The 11,587-nt window shown below is 32.5% G+C and overlaps 2 protein-coding genes across 2 annotated transcripts; both read left to right on the top strand.

Moving 5' to 3' along the window:
• The first annotated feature begins 239 nt into the window (after positions 1-239).
• Positions 240-1,481, top strand: LOC145095413 (uncharacterized). The gene is made up of 2 exons (XM_079033304.1): positions 240-1,116; positions 1,462-1,481. The coding sequence occupies exons 1-2, from the start codon at positions 240-242 to the stop codon at positions 1,479-1,481; spliced, it is 897 nt and encodes a 298-aa protein (XP_078889430.1).
• A 9,057-nt stretch (positions 1,482-10,538) lies between these two features.
• On the top strand, positions 10,539-11,306 carry LOC145095414 (uncharacterized). Its single transcript, XM_079033305.1, has one exon. It carries the CDS (start codon positions 10,539-10,541, stop codon positions 11,304-11,306), a length of 768 nt encoding a protein of 255 aa, XP_078889431.1.
• Positions 11,307-11,587: the final 281 nt, after the last annotated feature.

The raw sequence follows: 11,587 nt of genomic DNA on the forward strand, positions 1-11,587 counted from the left end.
ATACTCTGATTATATTTGGATTGATGATTTTGCTTTAAGTAATGTTTTATTAAAAGAAAATTTTTAGTCTTGAATTTTGGGATGTTACAAATTCAATCAGCATGTCTCAATCTAATTCTATTAATTCTTCAATTCTTGATCAATCCAGTCTGTAGTTTCTTAATTCTTCTAATAATCCAAATTCTTTTTTGCTAACATTCATATTTAATGGCGTTGGTTTTCATTCATAGAAGCGATCGATGACGATTGCTTTAGCTAAGAAAAAAATCGGATTTGTGGATAGATCAATTCAACAACCTCTTTCATCTGATTCATCATATTCCAATTGGTTTCGAGCTAATTCAATGGTGATAAGTTGGATCCTAAATTATATACACAAAAATATTGCAGAGTGCTTACTCTTCCTTCAAACTACAAGAGAAATATGGATTGAACTAAATCATCGTTATGAACAAGCTGATGATGCTTTACTCTATCAGATTCAACAACACCTATACTCTATGTCACAAGGATTTGAAGATTTTTCGACTTATTTCACCGAATTGAGTAAAATTCGGGATGAAATAAGAATCGTTCAAGCAATTCCACCTTGCTCCTGCACATCTGCTGCTGAAATTCACAAGTTCTTAGAAGATCAAAGACTCATTCAATTTTTGATGGGACTTAATGAGTCTTATAAAATTCTTCGTGGTCAGATATTAATGATGAAGCCATTACCAACTGTGTCTACAGTTTATTCAATGATCATTCAAGAAGAAAGAAAAAGAGGTATTACTACGTCTTCTTTTTTCAATTTAGATGTTGTTGTTATGCATATTTCAAATAAAACTTCTACAAACAAGAAACAAATCTTTTGTAATCATTGTAAGAAGTCTGACTACACAAAAGCTCAGTGTTACAGGTTGGTTGGATTCCCTGCAAACTTCAAATTCACAAAATCCAAAAGAGAAGATCCTAAAGCTACAGTTCAAAATGTCACCACCATGTCTGCTCCTTCTATTTCACCAGAACAATATGAACACTTGCTTCAACTGTTGAGTACTAACACTATTAATCAGTTATCATCAGTCAATCAAATTCATTCCTCAATCATAGAAGGCTCTTTGAACAATGGAGGTAAAAAATTTCCTTCAGTGCATTTGCTACAAATACTTACAAATCTTCTTCTTTATTAACTCCTGGTGAATCATGGATTATTAATATTGGTGCAACTAATCACATATGTTCTAATCGTTCTATTTTCTTATCCATGACCAAATTACTTCAGCCAATTCACATTGGTCTTCCTGATGGTCATTCTACTCCTGTTACTTTTTTTAGTGATGTAAGACTTCATCAAAACCTCATTCTTCATGGTGTTTTCTTCATGCATTGTTTCAGATACAATTTACTCTCCATAACAAAACTCACTTCTCAACTACAAAACTTGATAATCTTTACTGATTCAAGTGTTTAATGCAGGACCCCTCATTGAAGAATAGACTTGTTTTTGGCACACTTGGCAAACGAGTGAATGATCTTTATGTTTTTTTTGTCATAATACTCTTCAATCTACTTTTGTATTTCAATTTACAATTTCCAGCTTGTTTCAATATGTTTGTAATCAAACCTGATTGTAATCTTTGTTGTGGCATAGACGTTTTGGCCATCTTCCATTTCATAAACTTCAAATACTTTCTCTTATTTCTTCTTCTCATCATGTTGATCCTTTTTCTGTTTGTGCAAAAGCTAAACAACATAAACTTCCTTTTCCAAAAAGTATTTTAATCACCAATACTCCTTTTGAAATTATCCATGTTGATGTATGGGGGCCTTACAAGCATATTTCTCATGATGGATATAAATATTTCATTAAAATTGTGGATGGTTATAGCAGGAATACTTGGGTGCATTTAATGAACAAAAAAAAGTCATGCTTTTACACTAACAAAAGGATTTGTTGAATTTGTGAAAACATAATTTTCAAAACAAGTAAAGATCATTCATTCAGACAATGCTTATGAACTAGGCTCAATTAATGAAGGGCAATCTTTCTTTCAATAGAATGACATTATCCATCAAACATCCATGTCATATATTCCACAACAAAACAGTTTAGTGGAAAGAAAACATCGCCACTTACTTGAAATAGCTAGAGATTTATTCTTTCAATTAGGATTGAGCATAGCTTATTAGAGTGAATGTGTGAAGATTGTTGTTTATTTGATGAATTGAATTCCATCCAAAGTCCTACATAATAAAACTCCCTAAAGATGTTATACAATCAAAAGCTAGATCTTTCTATGCTCAAGGCTTTTGGATGCTTATGTTTTGTTCAAACTATGCTCAACTTTTATTTCGTTCGTTTTCATTTATATAAAAGTTGAATTTTATACATTTTTTGTGCCCTAGTAAATACAGTCTAGTGCACAACTGTCATGATCTACTTTGTAATTAATATAAAAAGTAAAAGATCTACTTTGTAATATACAAGTTATTAGCGCATAAATATACGTTTTTTGTGCCCTAGTAAATACAGTCTAGTGCACAACTATCATGATCTACTTTGTAATTAATATAAAAAGTAAAAGATCTACTTTGTAATATACGAGTTATTAGCGCATAAATATATCAAATGATTTTTGAGAATGATTTCACCAACTTAAATTGTTAGTTGGATTTTGTTGGATTTATACAAAAGTAAAAGATCTACTTTGTAATTAATATAAAAAGACAGTTGAATGTGAAAAAAAAAACAAACAATTATTAAGCATTTATATTATACCGTTTATATTGTTGTAAAATATATTAGAAAACATGTAAATGATAAAAGTAAGATGATTACAAATATAATATTTGAAAATATCGTTCTATTTAATCAATGAATTTGTTTTATTAAGGCTGAATATAAAATATAAAAAACAATAATAAAGAAAAAATAATGATGTATATCTTAGTATGTAATAAGTTTTATCCAATATGTATATATAATTATAGTAATTTTATAACCATGAATATGTAACTTATATTGAAAATAATATATAAAACAAAGATCATCCATACATATAATATAGACAAAACTGCACAAATAGTCCCTGTGGTTAGCTGAAAATTGTCATTTTGGTCCAAAAATGTTTGGACTAGCACCAGAGGTCCAAACTTTTCATTTTGTTACGAGTTTGGTCCAATTTGCTTTGAACTTTTTTAAAATGACCGATTTGCCCCTCATTAATTTCATTTTCTATTTTTTTTTATTTTGTTATATTTCTGATTTAAAATTAAACAAAAAAGAAATAAATAAATAATTGTGTTATCATCCATTCACTACCGACCCCCATTTTTTTTCCCTCTGGTAAACATGAACACCACCACCACCGGTTACCGTCTCCACCGTAGCTCGCCGCCTCCACATCTCTCCTTCTCAAGTTTGAATTCCGGAAATGTCCTGTAACCTACAGTGGCTATTCTAGATGAAGATAGAGAAGGGGAATGAAAGGGAGCGTTGGAGGGAATGAGAAGCCCTTGCCGATCCACCACCATATGCAGATCTGTTACCACAACCACCACTAACGTCGAAGAAGTAGAGATACGAACTCCGCCACAGACGTTGACGATAGAGGGTTTTCGACGATGAAGAAGGACGACAACGACAGAGGGTTTCCGACGTAGAAGAAGAAAGATCATCATTTGGGAGACCCTAACTCGTTTGATACTCGTTATTCTGAAACCCTAACTCGTCGGATCTGAGAATCCTAACCAATCGCTGACCTTAGTTAGCCAAATCTTTGGTCTGCGACGGTCTTCACATTCGATGGAGAAAGATAGAGAGAGACGAGGATCAACGGAGATGGAGGCGAGGCGGCGTTTGTGGCTCGAGTTTCCAGACAGAGCGACATTTACAGATTTGGAAATAGGCGACAAGATCGAAGATTGGAGACGATATGTTGTAGATTTACCATGGTACTAGAGGGTGTGGTTGAGGTGGGTTTTCTGGTGACAGATCTGAAAATCGAGCCATAGATGGAGAAGATAAACTGAGAAGGGGGTGGTGCTGTAAACTGATCCTGACTATGATGGAAAACACAAACAGATCTGGAAACATATGGAGAAGACGAACATCTCTAAAATTAGATGGAGAAGACTAACCCTAGATAATGATTTCTCCTTCTGTTTTCTCTATCTCCATTGATAACCGACGAGCTCAACTATTTGTTATTGGTGTTTTTTTGTTCCTGTGGATTGATTTTCAAGAAGATGAAGATGGGTACGTGTAAAGAGAGAGAGAGAGAGAGAGAGAGAGGGGGGGAGAATTAGTTTCAATTTTTTTATTTTGACAAAAAAATTAGTAAAATTAATAAAAAAAAACTTAAAAAGAAAAAACTAAGGGCAAAATCGTTATTTTTAAAATGTTTAAAGCAAAACGGACCAAACTCACAACAAAATGAAAAGTTTGGACCTATGGTGCTAGTCCAAACCTTTTTGGACCAAAGTGACAATTTTCAGCTAACCACAGGGGCCATTTGTGCAGTTTTGTCTATAATATATAATATAAATGATTAGGATATAAAATAAAGGACCATATACATAAATGGTCCTCACGGTTGACAAAATTGACTAACTATGGTCCTTATGACAAATTCTTTATATAGATGGTCCCTATGGTTTAAATTTCTTGCAGAGATAATCTTTATGACAAAATCGATCATTTACATAATTTTGTCTATATGAAATTTGTTAAGAGCATCTTCAATGGTTAAGTCATATTAAGATTTAAAATTATTGTCACATTATCATTATAATAAGTTAACCTATAATTAAATAACCACTCCAATGATTAACCTCATTAAATAGCTTTTTTTATAAAATTTTAAATAATTTATCCATCTCTATCTAAAATGTTTTATAAAACCCCCTTATTTAATAATTTTTTTAAACACACATTATATTTTATTTTAATTAAATATATTATAATATATTGTTTCAAAATAAATATATTATAAAATATCATTCGGAAAATTTAATACGAAAAAACTATTACGGAATAGTGATAAAAAAATATTAGAACAAGTTATATAATCATTATAATTTTATATTCCATAAAAGAAAAGCCATTATATATTTAATATAAATAATTAACTAGTAAATAAATAAATAAATATTTAAAACTAAAATATATTTAGAAGGTAAAATGAAATATAACTAAAGTATAAGGTGTTAATGACAAAGCATAGAAGTATATTGACCACCCAATATATATTGAGTGGCCAATAAAAAAAAACAAGCTATACGCTCAAATTGGTAATAAGTTATAAAAAAAAAATCAATAATAATAAGCTATAAATAATTTACCATTGGAGATGGTGTAACGTACGATGGATTATTCATATTTAAAATAGAAAAGAATGAAACTAAAAATTATATATATATATATATATATATATATATATATATATATATATATATATATATATATGCTTAGATATTCTATTAAAACTAATTATTATATGAATGTATAAATGATTGTGGGCATATTTTAAGAAATTGATTAATAAATATTATTGAATTAAAAATAATTGAAAAATACAATCTAATTTCACTATAAGGGTATTTTAGTCAATTGAAATAAATTTAAAAAAGGAAAATTTCATATTTTTAGAGATAAGTAATTCTCCTGATTTAAAAATTTTGATTTTTTTAATGAATTCAAATTTAACATAATTTTTAATTATACCGGATTTTATTCTGTCGGAATGACATTCTTTTAGAATGGCGGTTTATGACATCTTTTAAGAAGACATAAATAAGAAGAAAACATAACAAAGTATATTATGAAGGAATACACAAAACCGATTTTTGAAATAATAATATATCAAATAATTACATTGTATGATTGTGATGCAAAAAAACATTCTTGAACAATAACATCCTGAAAAAATAATAAGTGTAATTCTTAAAATAAAATAAAATAAAATAAAAACTTTCTTATATTTTGTGTGTGATGAATCTTTGATTCATTCCTCAAGTGATTTTTGTAAGGTCGTCACGTCAGTCATTCGTGTCCTTGATCATAACATTTTATGAGAATAACTGTCATAAAATCATATTCTGTCAGAATAAGTGACATTTCAACAAAAACATTTATTACAAAAAAATAATAAGAAAAAAAAATTCTAAAAGATTCATTAAATCTAAAGTGTAATTACCATTTAATTCTAACAAAATATGACATTTTAAACTTTGGCAGAATGCATACAACATTTAAAATTAGCAACGTGAGTTGTAATTAATAATTAGGGCAATACATTATGATCATAATACGTAAGGACAATTCTAAACCACACGAGTTGCTAGTAATTCTGACAGAATGCATATCATATGATTAAATTATTTTTTAGGCATTTCAACAAACACTTATTTGACATTACCATAAAATAAGCCGATCGGTAAGTATCGATTTCTTAATCGTAAAAATTACCAAACAAAATAGGCCCAAAGAAAAAAAAGCAAATACAAAAACTCATATGAGATACAAAAACGTGAATATATAGGATGTTAGAGTGAACTAAAACACAGTGAAGCATAAAACAAATATGAAATTAAACCCATTATCACACGAACTATTTTGTGATTTAATTAATACAAATACCCATTAATATAAACTGAAAACAATTGGAATGCAATTTATAATCTGTCATATTGAATCAAAACATTATCAAATTAAATAATTATCATAACACCGCAAATTAAGATGCTATCTAGGAATTAAATATAATTAGATATTAAAGCAATTGTCGGTCAAAAGTAAAATCAAAATCAAAATATGTGTCATTTAGAGATAAAAAAATTGAAATTAAACTAACCTTGCAGACTTGAAATCGTGAATATCAATTTTCGCTATATGTTATAAACCTCAACCGTTCACAAATCCAATAGTTTTTTTTGTTTTCAGAGTTGATTAAAAAAACGAGATGAATATCAACAAGAACGAGATGAATATCAACATCTTGATATCTAATCGTATAATCGGCGTCATACTAGATGGATCAGATGCACAAAAAACAAGAATTGAATCCGATATGGAGGTGGACGGCAATGGTGGCTTGGTGGAGGATGATCTGTCGCCTCCTAAAAAGATCGGAGCGGAGTTTAAGTTTATTGAGATAAAAGCCAGGAATCCATCCTTTAAATAAATGATATCAGTTTTTTATTTTGGATATTAATTAATACGTATACGTAATATGACTAATCTATCCTTAATATTATATTTAATTATTTAATAATTTATTTAATTTTAATTGGACCACATTTATGCATACAATCACACAATAATTACTTTTAAAACGTGAACATCTGTCTCTATGGGTGTTGATCGGGTAAAATTTTCGGGTTTCGGGTAATTCGGGTTTTTCATATAAAAAAATTTACCCGTTACCCTACCCAAATTAAATTCGGGTAAGTCGGGTAATGGATCGGATAAGGGTAATTCGGGTATTACCCGATTTTAATTTTTTTTTTTAATTTTTTAGTGGCACCTAAAAATAAATATAATGAAATAAGTATGTCGTGCTAAACTTTGAACATTGAGATTTTTTACTCAATAATATTTGAGATATCAAGTATTCTTTCCAAACTTTCGATCTTGAGTTGAATTCTTTATACCGTTGGTCCCTCGTGCACATGCCAGAAAGCATGTTTAGTCCTTATTTCCAAAATTTAACTCGTGCAGTCCCTCGTTGTTATTTATCTTGCATGGTTAGTCCCTATGCACGTTAACTGTTAACTCCTTCCGTTTAAGCTACCCACGTGCCTTGCACGCAGGGGCATTTTCGTCTTTTCAGGGTTTTTATACATGAACCAGTATGGCGCGACTTCGATAACCGATCATTTCTGATTTCATCCTCCGTCGACCCTTAGCATTGCACGAGAAAACCCTAGTTTTCTACGATGGTGAACTGGAGGATTAGGCAAGAATGGGAGGAATACGACCTCCAAAGCTCATACGGTAAAATTTTCTACATTTTCAGTTGATCATCCATTATACGTTCCTAAAACGTAATTTTTTTTTGGGTTCGCAGCTGACAATCCAAGTATGTTCTCGATACGATTGAACTATGGTGGAGTTTTTACGAAGTTTCCAGGCCGCAAATACATAAAGCGGAAGATGAAATATATTGATGGCATTGATAGTGACTTGTTCTCGGTGCATGATATGGACGAGATAATGGAATTGCTTGATTGTGTGGAACCAGGTAAAAGTATTTATTATCATTTCAAACGACCAACCTGGGATTTAGATTTTGGGTTGTATGCTTTGGGTTGTGACGAAGATATAAACCACTTTAGGTCATACGTGTATGAACACAAGGTGATAGAAGTGTATACAGAGTTTTGGGAAACCAAGCTCCATACGTATCAAATGTCCCCAAACCCTGCAAAGATAAAGATACACGAAATTCCTGAGTCCCTTTGTCGTAAAAGCTTGTTATTGACATGGTCAAATTCAGGGGATTGTCCTAGTGAAGAAGCCCCTGTTTTTGAGAATGTAGAAACTATGGACGAACCCCCTAGTACATTACTTGAAACAACCTTAGAACAACCCCTTGTTACATTGAGTGAAACAGTTGAGTCAACCCCTGCCTATATACCAAGAATTGATAGCCCTTTGACTGAACCAATGATAGGAAGCACATGTCCTAATGTTGATGGTTTGGGTGATACATTTGAATGGTGTGAACCTTTTGGTGGGACTCCTATGGAACAAGATGAACCAAATAGTGAAAAAGCAGGTGAAGACAGTCAAGCTAGTAAAGACAGTCATGATAGTGATGACACTGAAGATAGTGAATACAGTTAAGATAGCGATTACATAGTTGATGAAGATAATTTGTTAGATGATCCAGAGGTTGATATGAAGAACTTTCACCTCAACATTGACAAAGAGGTGGAGTGGGTTGGAAGTTTTCCTGATGATCGAGATGAAGCAGTAGAAGGTGATGAAGAATTAGAGGTTATAAACACTGAAGAATTTGTATCTGCATCTTCATCAGATGAGGGTGAAGCTAGTAAAAAAAGGAAGAAGATAAGAGATTTACGAAGAGCACATAAGAATGAAGCAGCTGCTGTCAAAGATCCATTTTACATCCACCAGACTTTTAGCACAGCCAAGGAAGTTAAACAACAAATTTATCTTCATTCCATACAGAGTAGAAGGGAGTTAGACTTCGTCAAGAATGACAAAAATAGGATTAGAGTGGTTTGCAAAGGGACAATACCAAACCTTGGGATATTAGAAACAGGTGGGACCAGCAAAAGTAATGACAAAGTGGGACCAAGTCAAAAGAAAAAGAAAGTGAAAGATGGTTCTATTCATAAATGCCCATGGGTCCTACTAGTGAGTAAGTGGAAAAAAGACATTAACTGGACTGTTAAGACCTATGAAAAGCAACATACGTGCCTTCAAACAAGGAAAATTAGGGCATGTAACTACAAGTTTCTCTCTGAACAGATTGTTGACACAGTGGAGGCAAACCCAGAAATACCACTTAGAGCATTACGTGAGATGCTTGAGAAGAAATACCAACTTGGATTGTCAGACATGAAAGTTCATAGGGCGAAAACGAAAGCCCTGGAATCAATTAGGGGAGATTTTGCTGCTCAGTACTCATGTCTAAGAGACTACTTACAGGAGGTGCAGAGTAGAAATCCAAACACCACAGTCAAACTTCAAGTGCAAAGTGAACCATGTTATGCATCTGAGACCAGGGTATTTGAACGAGTATACATTTGTCTTGGTCCACTGAAAAGTGGATTTGCAGCAGGGAAAAGAGATTTACTAGGGCTTGATGGTGCATTCATGAAGGGTCCATACCATGGTATGATCCTGACAGCAGTGGTATGTGCATAATCATATTTTAGTATTTGATTAATGTTTGACCATAGTTAATTGTTTGCTTATTACTGTGTTTGACATGATAATTCAGGGTTTAGATGGGAACAATTGCACATACCCCTTGGCATATGCAGTTGTTGAAGCAGAGAACTTTAATTCATGGACCTGGTTTTTAACTAACTTAGGAGATGATCTTGGTTTGTATGCAAACTCCAACTTCACTTTCATATCAGATAGACAGAAGGTAAATAAATTTCTCCATTCATTTTCACATGCATGTTTTACAATTCAATAAGCAACTTCACTCTTTTGATAATTTAGGGGTTATTGCCTGCACTTGAGAAACTTTTCCCAGCAGCAGAGCATAGATATTGCCTAAGGCATCTTCATGAGAACATGAAACGTAAATGGAGGGGCAAGGAATTCAAGGATTGTCTTTGGAAATGTGCAACATGTACCACCATACCACAATTCAACAGTGCCATGGAAGAACTAAAGAAACTTAACAGTGAAGCATATGACTGGCTTAATTCTATTCCACCTAAGCACTGGTCCAGATCCCACTTCTCAAGTATATAATATTATGTTTATAAGTGTATAATTTTTAAATATAATCTAATACAGTTGTGTTTTATTAGGGAGGGCACATTGTGATGCTGTGTTGAATAATATGTGTGAGAGTTTGAATAGCAAGATAGTGAAGGGTCGTGATAAGCCAATTATCAGTTGCTTGGAGTTTATTAGGGAGTATATCATGAGGAAAATTGTCATGGTTCAAAAAGAAATTGATAAAGCTAATGGCCCATTAACTCCTACAGCCACTAAGACCCTTGAAAAAATTAAAGAAAGGGCAGCACAGTGTAGGGCAGTGTTCTGTGGCAATGGGAAGTACCAGGTTACAAGTGAAGGTACTAATCAGTATGTGGTTAATATGGACCAACAAACTTGTTCATGTAATAGGTGGGAACTTACAGGCATACCCTGCAAACATAGTATAGCAGCTATATGGGATATGAGGCTCAACAATGAAAATGTTGGAATACCTGAGACATGGGTACACCCAACTTATTGGCTCAAGACATGGAAAGAAATGTATGTCTTCAAAGTTGAACCTATTAATGGGAGGTTATTGTGGGAAAAAAGCACATGTCCTACCAAGTTGATACCACCAAAGTATCGTGTCCCTATTGGCAGACCAAAAAAAAAGAGAAGAAGATCTGCAACAGAAGATGATGGAGTGTCCACAAAATGGAAATCTGTAACATGCACAAAATGTGGAAATGTGGGCCATAATGGAAGGACCTGCAAGGGACAATCACAGACTAGGAATGGAACAGGAGAAGGTGCAGCAGGGAATACAACAGGAGAAGGTGCAGCAGGTAGCAGTGGTGGGGTACAAAATGGAGTTGGGAACAAAGGAAAAAGCCCCATGCTTTGAGAATTTGTAGTTTGGTATCATGATCATGAAGGATAACTATGTTTTTGTTAGGCATTTATTGCCATATTACTTTGTTGTTATGTGTTGTATTTTGATACTTTGTTGCTGTGTAGGATAACTATTTGTATGCCATAAGACTATGTTGTTATTTTGGATGTCCCTTTATGTTAATGGTCAATGGTTATCTTGGATATTTTAGAGTTTTTGTCCTTTTTAATTGTTATATTGGATGCTAGTATTGAATGGTATATTGCATATGTTGCAAATACCACATTTTCATT

The sequence above is a fragment of the Lactuca serriola genome, chromosome 3 (assembly GCF_051521515.1).
Source record: "Lactuca serriola cultivar US96UC23 chromosome 3, Lser_US96UC23_V15, whole genome shotgun sequence".
Classification (NCBI taxonomy): domain Eukaryota; kingdom Viridiplantae; phylum Streptophyta; class Magnoliopsida; order Asterales; family Asteraceae; genus Lactuca; species Lactuca serriola.

Excerpts from the sequence above, each read along its gene's own strand:
- LOC145095413 (XM_079033304.1), top strand. The coding sequence starts at position 240 with ATGACGATTGCTTTAGCTAAGAAAAAAATCGGATTTGTGGATAGATCA. Across the intron at positions 1,117-1,461 it reads AGGCTCTTTGAACAATGGAG|GACCCCTCATTGAAGAATAG; the intron begins GTAAAAAATTTC and ends TGTTTAATGCAG.
- LOC145095414 (XM_079033305.1), top strand. The coding sequence starts at position 10,539 with ATGTGTGAGAGTTTGAATAGCAAGATAGTGAAGGGTCGTGATAAGCCA.